The 13,746-nt window shown below is 38.6% G+C and overlaps 1 protein-coding gene across 1 annotated transcript; it reads right to left on the bottom strand.

Annotated features, from left to right (window-relative positions):
• Positions 1–1,755: 1,755 nt before the first annotated feature.
• SARC_00462 (hypothetical protein) lies at positions 1,756–11,491 on the bottom strand (the record flags this gene model as incomplete). The annotated part of the gene is made up of 14 exons (XM_014305852.1): positions 1,756–2,138; positions 2,587–2,767; positions 3,107–3,275; positions 3,617–3,801; positions 4,512–4,676; positions 5,178–5,300; positions 6,064–6,116; positions 6,901–7,044; positions 7,528–7,620; positions 8,227–8,448; positions 8,819–8,950; positions 9,444–9,637; positions 10,247–10,334; positions 11,324–11,491. The coding sequence occupies 14 exons, from the start codon at positions 11,489–11,491 to the stop codon at positions 1,914–1,916; spliced, it is 2,142 nt and encodes a 713-aa protein (XP_014161327.1). The 3' UTR covers positions 1,756–1,913.
• Between the last annotated feature and the right edge of the window lie 2,255 nt (positions 11,492–13,746).

The raw sequence follows: 13,746 nt of genomic DNA, 5'->3' as shown, positions 1-13,746 counted from the left end.
AATATATATACGTGTGTGCATGCATGTGATTGTGATTGTGAGTGCACGTATAGAGCATAAAAGGTATATGGAATACGCATGACCGATCACTGAGATTACTCATACTCGCCAGCAAACATCTTTTTCGTATTTTCAATTGAAAGTCTTGAGAAGACTTCCATGTTACACAATAGGCAAAGTACGGCTAAATTGCGACAACAGGAGTTGACTTTATGGATCTGCACTTTATGGTATTGGCAAAAGCAAAATAAATTACCTGATTACAAGTAACTATACTAGTCAAGATAGTAGTCAGTTCACAGTTTTACATTCATGGAACTTTGAAAGTCTTCCTGTCGCGGATGGCTTTTTTGTTAATAAAAAAAAATGGTCGACAGTGTGTTCTCTAACCTTTGTTCTTTTTGTGATACAAATAGTATCATAAATAATGTCTGATTGGAAGCTTTATAGGGCATAGGCTAAGCTAAACACATAAATATATACATATGTGCACATAGCCTTCTATGTAAAAAAACAATGTGCAGGACATTCGACGTGTTCATTGCGTGAAATTCCCGTGACGTGCGATGACTCATCAATTTAGGATTTAGGGTTTTTTAAAGGTTAAGTTTTAGGGGTTTAGGGTTTGTACGATAAAATCTGTCGTGCTATTATTTTATTCAGAAAATAGGCCTTATCTGTATTTAAAGCCAATAGGCTAAGAGACTACGATTTTGAAGTCTGTCTAGGGTTTCTCTGTATTTCACGTCTATACTTATTACTTTTGGGTGCGGAGATCGCGGGAAATTTAGTTGGAATCCAGGGACAACTCGAAACTGAACCATTGTCGATCATCGAGCAATATGCTTGCGCATACAATCGACAGCACATTAGTAGTTTGTGAGACAACTATACGCCTAATGGTAATTCTTATAAAGCCAAGCGTGTATATGCGGCCAAGAGAGTATGAGCGGACCAGCAAGTCAAGTATGAGTGGGATACACATGTATACACATATATTTATAAGAGTCCATCGGTGTGTATACCGGAGCTTGATCAAGTGTAATACACACATATATTCGGGTACGTCCAAAAGCTGGCTTCGCATATCAAGTTACAAAAAAACCTGCCAACGCTTTAGCCGAATCTTCTTGTGCAGCCAGTATAGACCATCATGCTTAACCAAAAGCGGCAATTTGAAACATGAATATTAAACAAACCATGTTATGTTGTGTACAGAGTTGCGTTGAATCATATGCACTTTGTAATAAGGACCGAAAAACTACGGGCTTATCTAACCAAGGATCTAAATCAATACACTGGTATAAGGGAATAATCAAAAGTGGGCGTATTTCCGGGAATCGAGTGAACCTCCGAGCGGTATCTCCAGTATAGTCCTGATCCGAATAGGACTCAATCATTGTTGCCAAAAAAAAAGGGGGGGGGGGGGTGGCTGCTTGCGAGTTTTGCAGATGCAACCAAACTCGGCTCACATACTGTGCGAGAATATCAATGCCTTCAAACATTTTGCCACAAAATTCAATTGTGACTGTCGCATTGTTTGAATTTAAGTAATTCTAGCTAATGTAACTTCGCAAAATTCATATAAATATAAACAATATTGCACATGGGTGCTTGTCGAGTTTTAGCAGGGAAATGCATCCAATTCTTATGAAGTGTGCCTGCGCCATAAGTTGAAGAATCGAGTCCGCGATCTAATTGTGAACGATTTCTTCAAATAGATTGCTATCTTTCTTATCAAGTACACACGTGCAGTGATAGGTCCATAACTTTATTCTATCCCAGATGCTTAACGATACCTGCACCAATTCAATCCATACCATACCCCGGAAGAATCATATACAATTCCGCAGAAGGTATTTGGACGCACTAACACACTTTTAACATCTACTATTAACATCTACTAGTAACATCTACTCGTTCATGTCAAACATGTCATGCAAGACTTTTGGGCCGTCCACTCCTAGTTCATAACCGGACAGCAGGCCAACCAGTGGTAGGTACTTCAGGAACCACTGCTTCTTCCACACACGCTTCTCACAGTCAGCCTCTGGTAAAAGTTCATCAATGGATGTCATCCTACAGCTGCCGTCACGGTGGCCTACAACCCCAACGGGCTTGTCTCCGGACTCGTTGAGCTGTGATAGTTTTGCAGATATGTGTAGACAAAAAAAGTTAACCAACATACTTGAGTACGATATGTATGCTTATATTCTACGCATGAATGTAGTCACACAAAGACTCATTTACAGTTTCTAGTAAGTCATCTCTCTCATCGACTCGTGATTAGTTTAGATACCAGCGTAAATCCACAAGATAACCGGTTTACAATCGATCGAACCTAGCTAGAATAGACTTGGTTCTCTTGTCACTGGTCTGTCTCCGGACTCGTGGCCTTGCACGTGGTGTGTACAATAGTTCAGAAAAACGTTGTGCACCGGCGCATGTATGTATACCTATCTCTGTTCAGAAATGGCATTCGTTTGTACTTCTACGCACCTAGTGTGCGTGTCTTATCCCCTTCAGACCCACAGTCACACCCAGCAAATCCCACACACAGAGACAGCACATCCGGAAACCACCTACCGATTTCAGAACGGTTTCCACTGCGAAGGCTGCCAACTGGGCCGACCTCACGCGGTCGAGTGGCGAGGGGTACATGCCCTGGCACAAGTGTCCCAGCGAACAGTCCCGTACAGAGAATTTGCCCTGCGCCTCTTGTGAGTACAGAGACGTAAAGAAGTCGAGATCGTACGAAGCATTGCATCTGTATGGCGTACGTACAGGCGGGGTGGAGGTATAAGGTTCATCTCTGGGAATATATATATACATATATATATATATATATATAGATAAATAGTACCGAACTTTGTACATGTGAACATTCATGCATGTATGTTAATAAGAGTCTACGCCAGTAAGTAGCGGTACGATCCGATTGGCACTATAAGGTTTGCTACGCAGGCATGCCAAATCTTGAGCTGCGATTATGTGACACAATGCATGTATATACATAGCATTCCTCTCTACGAAATGTTCGTTCACCCGCAACATCACAACCCGGCTAATCGCGCATGCGTATAGATAAACACCACCGACCACGTACTTATCATTTTTGACAATGACCGAATACTGTCCCCCTCGGCTGACTCTGTTCCTAATCATTTCGATGTCTGTCTTAAGATCCGCTACACAACAGCTCTCCTCCGGCACCCACGCTTTGTGCGCACCCGAGGCCAGGGCAGACATACCTGCCAGGAAACCACAGTTTGCACCTGCACCAGCCCGGGCGGGACAGGTTGATGAATAAGCGGAGAAGAGTGGGACAGTTTAAGTAAAGTATAGATCAATGTAGAGGTCTGGTGCTTTGAGCGGGTAAATGACTGAGGCAGGCATGTACCAGGAGACGGGGTCCGTCCCTGCTTACTAGACTCTTGCCGTATAAAGACTGTTTCCCCTATCAGAAAACCGCCTTGTGTTATCTCTAGGTACATGCCTACGATATATGTGCGTGTGATTACTCTGTCATGCACGTACGCGTTGCACACGTTCTATTCTGAGTACAGTACTAGACCGCTTCCATATACTCGTGCGGCTTGTCAACTCCCATATATACCCTGTGTTTCCACCAGAAACACCCTGTGCTTGGAGGATGAGGCGGAGACCTTAGTCCTGTCAATAGCATCGCACACGGCATTGAGGGCTGTATCTGAGCCCAGCGACCAGTCCGTTCCTGGTACGTTGTTACTGATGGTGCAGGGGATCACCAGAATGGGGATGTTCAACTCCGGGTGCTTCTCCCTGAGCGGCGGTGACCAAGGCATGTCCAGATGTTAGTAGGACCAACGATGTGATAGTAAGTGATTGGTTGATGCTGGTAGTGCAGTGCATCACCAGAACGTGGGCATACAACTCAGGGTACGTCTCTCTCTATAGCGGCGACTAAGACTATGGAGTGCTGGTGGTCTAAATAATGTGACTGATGTGGGGGTATAGCTCAGGTATAACACAGAGGTATAACTCAGGTCAATTGGCCCTATGCAGCGGCGATGGAAGGTGAACCCTCATTGAGGTTGGATACCATCGTCGGTGTGATGAGAATTGATTCAAACTACTTGACGATAATAAACGGATATAAAGTAGTAAGGATGTGTAGCTCGGATTCATCTCGCTGTGGCAAGGATATTGGTACTGTGGAGTATATGTACAAAGAGGCATGTGATCAACAATTAAAACTGGGCGGGAGAGAAAACACACGACCATGCAGGTGCTACAAAAATATAATAGGCTACTTACTGATGGTACAAAGGGAGATAACAAAATAGCGCATATATATATATATACATATATATATATATATATACACACACACACACACACACATATATATATATATATGTGTGTGTATATATATTGGTATGTATAGATATATACCGGTTCGTTTGGATATAAGGAGAGTCCGAGAGAGATAGAGACGCGCAACACACACACACACATCTCCACACACATACCTCGCTTCTTTGAGTTGCACTGCGGCGTTGAAGGCCTCGAAACCTCCGTGGATGAAAAGCGCATTCAGGTTGTTGGCCTTGATGGTTGCCACGCACTGTTCAATGCCCACCTCATTGGGCAACTTACGGTTTACACCCAGACGCGAGCCTCCGCTCATATGCCATCTGTAGTGGCGATATGGACAACAAACAGATTGAATATATGTACAAATAATAATAATAATAATATCAATAATATATATATATATATATACATACATACATACATACATACATACAATATATAAAATATAAATTATATATGTATACATATACATATACATATACATATACGTATATAAATACGTATACGTATACGTATACGTATACGTATACATACATATACATATATTCTGGCACGAAGTGATTCACATGCAGATATAATTGGTCGAATCGTATGCGGTTAAATATATTTAGGCTATCAGAGTGCCTACCTAATATACTAAGGCCACAGTTGGATGAGATGTGTTATGGCGTGATTAAAGAGCTTGAGGTTTGGACTCAATGCGTACAATTTTGTTCCACACGCTAATCTCAAACCTCGGTCAATTTGCCATACAGCTCTATACTATCCAGTCTCATCTGCATACATAACACGTGATAGACATACATAGATAAATAGTTTACCCTCCCACTTCGATCCATCCCAGTTCCTTTAACCGCCCTTCTGCTAGCCCCTGAAAGCCATCCGACACTCCGAACACCTTCCAGCCATGATTCAGCATGTAGCGTGTTGTAGCTCGTGTGGCACTGGGTATCGGAGGGTTGCGAGAACAAGGATGAGTCAACATCAACAAGGACATTCGATACTGCTACGGATCAGCTGGAACATTCGCTTATGGACCGGTTCATGCTCAGATAACGTATTGGTTAGTACGAATAAAAGCAGTACCACTGTTTCTAAACTAAAGGGATGTGCCAGTAAATGTATGTTAGGTTGTTGCCTTGGTGGTGAGTGGCGAAGTTCTGATACTCTCCACTATACAGTCGCCGCCTCACAGCACCCGGCAAACGCATAACATACACACGTGAAGATAACGTTCAGTTTCACAGATGGGCTGAGTCCCCCTACGACTCGTTCGGTTAGAACAATCGTTGGTATGGAAGTCGCATATCATCCATTCGTTGCATTAGTACACACAACATCTACTACTAATACTAATAACACTTACGAATTGAGACCGGCAGCTGGGGCTCCGATATCATCCATTCGTTGCATTAGCACACACAACATCTATTACTAATACTAATGACACTTACGAATTGAGACGGGCAGCTGGGGCTCCGATATCATCTATTCGTTGCATTAGCACACACGACATCTATTACTAATACTAATGACACTTACGAATTGAGACGGGCAGCTGGGGCTCCGATATAATCTATTCGTTGCATTAGCACACACGACATCTATTACTAATACTAATGACACTTACGAAAGCTGGGGCTCCGATATCATCTATTCGTTGCATTAGCACACACGACATCTATTACTAATACTAATGACACTTACGAATTGAGACCGGCAGCTGGGGCTCCGACGTGCACTAGTCCAACACCGTGTTCCTGTATTCACGATAATGAACCAATAAGAGACCGAGATCAGGCAGTATCAGCATAAAGCTCTCAGAAGTACATCAAGCAAACACTTGTACCGAGTTAGAGGATCTTGACCCATAAATACTTTGCTAAGGTTGTTTGGGGGGAAATAGATCACATATATTATTTGGAGCATAGAAATGGATCAACGATAATATTTGAGGATGAAAATTGGTATGCTGAAGACATTTGGTGAAAGTATATATTTTGGGATAGGAACAAGAGAACATTGATCCAAAAATGCGAATACCTGAAGGCCAATATACACAACATACAACATCGCTAATATATGCGCGAACTATTCGACCGAGTAACAAATGGTCTTCGACTATTAAGAAATAATTGGCATCATAGTCTACAAAAGAATACATTTGATCTCCATGTGATATCGATATGTATTGATATAGATATAGATATATGTATATATATATATATATATAAACCTACACATATACATAAAAGTATACGTATACATATACATATACATATGCATGTACATATACAAATGAATACATGAATATATACATACATACATACACAAATACATAAATATAAATATACACAGTACTCATACATACATACATACAGAATTACATATCTATACGTATACCTATACAAACACACACACACACACAAATATAATAATATATATATATACATATACACACACACATATATATATATATATATATATACATAAATACATATATAGATATATATATATGTATATACAATTATAATATAGACATACCCCCGCCTTGACGCCATCGGCCAGACGCACATCCGTTCCATTGATCTGCAGATGGAATGCGTAGTCACGGTCGAAATTCTTTCCACGCTGTTTGATAGCTCCCGCGAAGTTGAGGTTGATGGTCAACTCGGCCACTTTTTGTGTCTGTAACAATATTGAAGACCGTTGAGAATATTCGTAGTCTTAGGTATAGGCCCAGAAACTTGAGATAAGTCCCGATTTCGAAACTCAGGGCATTGATCCTGTCTCAGGACAAATAGGTGTGAAACAGGGTCGGTCCTTATCTAGGTAGACAAGTTATTTTATATCTGGAAACCAGATGTATAGTGACCGCGCCTCACCCCGTTGATACAGTAAGTTGCTACTACGAACTTGCTTTGGAACAACTAAATCGGGTCCGCGTCATCAATCCACAGACTATACACGTGACACCCGATATTGGCTCTAACGTCCAACTGCTTCCCATTGTGCTGCACAATACCTACCTCCCAAGAGATCGTCTCGCCATATAAACGTTCATGTACAACAAATAGTCCAAAACAGATAACAGACCCGATTCCTAGAAACAATATAGCTTACAGCAAATACAAAGTATAGCGATGTGCCCTAATGACAAGCCTGACTTACCGCTTGGACAGTCTCGACCAATGGGGCAAAGATGCATTTGGAACCCTTCATCCCCACAATGGTTGCCGGGTCTCCTTGCTTAGCCACAAGCACCTGAATATACCGGTGGAAGTAAGCAGGACGATGTTAGTCCACTTGGAAGTGATGGTAGGTATGACTACCGGTGAAAGTAATCAGGACGATGCTAGTCCACTTGGAAGTGACGGTGGGTATGACTACCGGTGAAAGTAAGCAGGACGATGTTAGTCCACTTGGAAGTGATGGTAGGTATGACTACCGGTGAAAGTAAGCAGGACGATGTTAGTCCACGTGGAAGTGATGGTAGGTATGACAATGCTCGCGTACGAGGGATTCTGACACGGGTTTTCAGCCGTAATCACGACGCCATGTGCGAATTCAGTGGTTGTACACCGGTTTCACATGGTAAGTTCTCGTGCTGGTAGTAAAAGCATAGCCACACAAATACATCTGCGTGCGACCAGACACACAAACAAGCATGGGCATAAGCTTGATCAACGTGCCTGTCAACATGTGTACGAGCAGCTTGCGCATCTCTGGTCAGGTGCTTGTAGGGTTTTAAGGGTGTATAAGTGTGCCTTTGCGTCTGTGCACTGCATGCATAAGCCCAGCCTGAGAACCCTAAACCCTAAACCGTAAACATACACTGACAGTCACGACATATATGTACGAGTCATTCACCTTCTCAACGGCTGCAGCGGAGGTGATGGTGGCCATCAGGCGATCGTATGCCGAGGTTTGCCCGCCTCTTTGCACATGTCCTAAAATGGTGATACGAGTGTCATGCTGCAAGCGCTCGACAATGACGTTCTTGACATGCTCGGCTGAGATTTCCTTTCCGTGTCTGTCAATGGCTCCCTCTGCGACAATCACCAAACACAGGCGCTGGCCCCTACTACGACGCTGTTGGATCAAATGCGAGAATAAAACAGTGTGAGTGGAAATAGTAGTAACTACTACCCAACCCACCGTCCAGCCATCCGGAGGTTTACCCCACAGAATCAGGTAACGTGTTCCCAGGTTGAAGATTACGGTCGGTGGCAGGACAGAAAAGAAACAAAACGTCTGATAGCCTTCTAGATGCTCTAATGCCCTACTCTAAGAGCACTATCTGGCAGTTCGTATTGCATATAATAACGTGGTTATTCGTGTATACTTTCATATATAAAATATTATTCCTGATTTTAAATATATATAAAAAAATCCGATTTTACGATACAACAATATTCCTAATTTTACGACCGAAACGATCTTCCTGATTTTACGCACCCACCTTCGCTAATTTGGAGCACATGACTTCCTCCCAGTTGTCCACATCTGGAGGCGATTCGGGAATCAACACAAAATCAGCGGCGGTGGCGATACCGGCCGCCCAAGCCAGGTAGCCACAGTAGCGTCCCATAACCTAGTACCAGAAGAACAGTATAGGGGAAAGATTAACTATGAAACATAGAGCATAGCACAGTTAAGGGAACAATTAGGTATGAGACATATACCATGTCAGCAAACATATACAATCTGTTTATATGCCATCGAATATGGATGACCTGAATATATGACACTTTTCTGAGACTTCATTCTCAGTTTGTGCAATTATGCAAACTGTTGTAGAGACACCCCTCGAGGGACGATGCTACAAAACGATCACGGCAGTGGTAGTACTGGCATTGATGAGATCCAATGTGCCAATTATTTACACAGATACACTTGGGCATATAGATATAGATATACAGCGGGTATACACATTCGCGTATGTGATTTAAGCACATCAATCCCGACCCCCTACAATACCGTATTCATCAATACTCACATTAACGTGCAGATGAACGGGATCAAGTACGCAAACAGTCTTACGCTTCGGGGTGTCAACTCAGCACAACCTTGTCAGGTCAACACACCTCCATGACGAATGTACGCAAGTGGGACGCGGCAGTGGTTGTAACGGCATCGATAGACTCCACAATTCTGTTGAGTGCGGTGTCTGTACCGATTGTCAGGTCACCCTCGTACACCATATCGTTGTCAATGGATCCTACCAGACCCACCAGGTTCAGATACGAGCACTCGTCTGCTAGCGCCTGTGTTACACGACCTGTTATGGTATGTTATGAGATAGTAAGTATGTTATAGGATGGTAGGTATGTTCTGGGATGGTAGGTATGTTATGGGGTGGTAGGTATGTTATTGGATGATAGGTATGGTATGGGTGCTAGGTATGTATTAAGATGGCAGGTATATTATAAGATGGTAGGTATGTTCTTGGTTGGTAGGCATGATATGGGATGGTAGTCATGTTATAAGATGGTAGATATGTTGTGGAATGGCAGGTATGTTATAAGATTGTAGGTATGTTATGGGATGGTAGGTGTGCTATGAAGTGGTAGGTATGTTGGTGCGAGGTACTTGGGCATCAGACTCCGAGAAGTGTAGTGGGTAATTACTAGAGGTCGACTGACAAGAATCACTAACTGCTGCAAAGACAACCCTTGCAATAGGGTTGAGCATTAGATAAGAGATTCATACAGCACCAAATAGCAGCCCATCGATGATTATGTATTGCATTGGTAGATTTACGCATATCCATTCTGGTATACACAAAGAATAAACCAAGCATGCCGTGATCAGAAACTAACAAACACGTCGCAAGTAGAAACTGGTTTAGACACATGTTTTTACCATTTCATATCTGCATAAAACATACCCTCAGCTACGAGCTCTTCCAACAGCGACGGCCATTCTAAACGGAACAGATTAGCACCGGTTAAACTACCGTCACCTCCACAGGCGATCTGTGGTATGTTACATCACATTTACAGGTATTAGTATCAGCGACATGTGATATCAACTGATGAGTATCGCAGGCTGCAAGAATCAATCATTCAAAAGCCGCCGTCGCGGGTGATTGCCCTGAGGAACCGTCCAACTAAATACGTGAACCTCAGCGAAAGCGCCAACTTGCACGCGGCTGTTCAGCCTGTACTTTCATGTTTATCCATACCTCAACTAAACCCTAAAACAACCATGTTCGAACAATACAAGGTATGTTCATCCATACTTCAAATGAACAACCATGTTCGAACAATACAAAGTATGTTTATCCATACCTCAAATGAACAGCCATGTTCGAACAATACAAGATAAATATCTAGTGGGCTCTGTGCTGCTTATAATACCTCTCTGCGATCAGCGGCGATTTTCAAACAAGGCAGTGTACACGATGGATATCTACTGTATTCTGTGCTATTTATAATTTACATCTCTGAGACAAACGACGATGCTCAAATAAGACAGTGTACATGATGGATATCTAGTGTATTTGGTGCAATTACTATACATCTCAGATGAACGACGATGTTCAAACAGCACGTCTAGTTCATTCTGTGCTGTGCCCCGCTACGGATAGCAGTTTGTGCGTCGTACATAAACTGTCCTTTGCTTGGCTGTGCCTGAAAACACTCTGGCAAATATTCCAGAGCGATAGGGCTTCAATACTAGTGTGGCTGGCCATACCCCTACACTCGTAGTCTGTGGGTGTGTTTGACCACTTTCGTGCGTGTACCACTATAGCAGCAACGGTCGCAGAAATTCTTTGAGGAAACTTGTGTCACGGGTCCTACTCGCGAGGGTATTAAAAACTCATCCGCGCAATCGTGGAAATAGAAGCACAACACGCATCCCTAAACCCCTTCCAGAACAAGAACGAGGAAAACACGAGCATCGTTGTAGTGATAGTAGAAGAATACGTACTCAAAAATAGGCAAACGACCGGAGTACACACCAAGTTTGTGATTTTGCATTTGAGCAGATTTTCCGCCGCCTGTAAACGCCCCTTGCGTTCACGGAATTTCATACAACGCGCAGAGCCAATGATGGTACCGCCTCTGTGTATAATCATGTTGACGTCAGCCCATTCCATTTTCTTGATGTTGTCGCCTCCCTGATACATACCCTCGTATCCCTGTCAGTGTTCGGTGATGAAGGTGTGATAAGTCTCGGGAGAGTTCATATAGCCAGGGCAAGAGAGTATGTCCTGATGTGGCTGGGGTGTGAAAATGAGTGGAGGTATAGATAGTGGGAGAATTGCGATCGCCAGTAATGCGGCAGAAGGTGCCCTGATACAAACAATACTACGAACAAACATTATTGACACTAACAATATAGATAGATACGATAATATAGTAGACATCAGTGACAATAACAATATTTGCGTAGAAACTGATAGTATATATATATATATATATATATATATGTGTGTGTGTATATACGTATGTATATGTATGTACATAATATATATATACATACATATATATATGAATATATATATATATACATGTGTGTATAAATAGAAATCTATATTCATATAGGTATATATGTATGTATGTATGTGTATCGTTGTAAATAATACTTGCATATCCAAAATATACAAACAATTACTAAACCAGATCTAAATACACACATACAAAAATGTATATATACGAAATTCCATATATTCATGTTTCAAATATATATATATATATTTATAAAAGTATATATTTATATATGTATAGATATAGATATATATGTATATATAGATATATATATATACGTATAAATATATAGATATATATTTTTAAGTACATGTATATTTATATATATATATATATATATATAGATATAATATTTACCAATATATGTAACAATATATTTATATAGATATTAATATATATATATATATGGATATATAGATATATATAAGTATATCTAGAGATACATTTAAAGAGAGATATATATATATCCATATATATATCAAAATAAATAACAATATATATATATATACATATGTATATCAAAATAAATATATTTATACATATATATACAAATATATATATACATGTATATAAATATATATATCAATATATATATATTTATATATATAAATATACATGTATATATATAAATATGTATAGGAAATATACATAATATATGAATATATATATATATTTATATACATATATATATATATAGATACATATTTATATATTTATAGATATATACATTTATATATATTTATATATATTTGTATATATATATATATATATATATATGTATGTTATATGTATATAAATGTATATATATTTATATATATAAATAAATATACATACATATATATATAAGTGCGTGTGTGCATAAAATATAAAAAGTAAAGTTTAGGGATATAAGTATATATATATATATATGTATGTATGGATATATATACGTGATAAAATATATAAATATATATATATAAAACGACGTGTATATATATATATATATATGTATGTATTTATGATAAGTGTGTTTATATGTCATATATATAAAAGAATTATATATATATATATATATATGTATGTATGTATGTTATTTATATATATATATGTATTTATAAATCCATATATATATATATATATACATATATATCAATATATATAAATATATATATCAATATATATATATATATATTAATATATCAATATATCAATATATATAAATATATATATCAATATATATATATATATATTAATATATCAATATTTCAATATATATATATATATATATATGTGTGTGTGTGATTATATATATTAATATATATATATACATATATATATATATATATTTATATTCATGTATATATGTACATATATATATATATATATGTGTGTGTGCAGAATATATAAAAATAGAATTGAGGGTTGTAAAAATATATAAATAAATATATATATGTATGTAAGTAAATATATACGTATATATATATATATATATATATGTGTATATACATATACATATATATATATGTATGTATGTATTATGATAGTGTGTATATATGTCATATGTAAGTCATATATATATATATATATATATGTGTGTGTGCATATATATGTATGTATATGTATGCATGCTTGTATGTATGTATGTATGTATGTATGTATGTATGTATATATATATTATATATATATATATATTTTATACATATATTGTATATATATATGTGTGTGTGTGTGTATATATATATATATATATATATGTATGTCTGTATGTGTGTATGTATGTATATGTATATTTAAAGGTATACATATATATATAGTTATATATATATATATATATATATACATATATTGTATACATATATATATATAATATATATATATATGAATATAAGTATACGTATATGTATATGTATATGTA

This window comes from Sphaeroforma arctica (assembly GCF_001186125.1).
Source record: "Sphaeroforma arctica JP610 unplaced genomic scaffold supercont1.14, whole genome shotgun sequence".
Lineage (NCBI taxonomy): Eukaryota > Ichthyosporea > Ichthyophonida > Sphaeroforma > Sphaeroforma arctica.
Note: the sequence above shows the minus strand (reverse complement) of the source record. Positions and strands in the feature narration are given on the sequence as shown.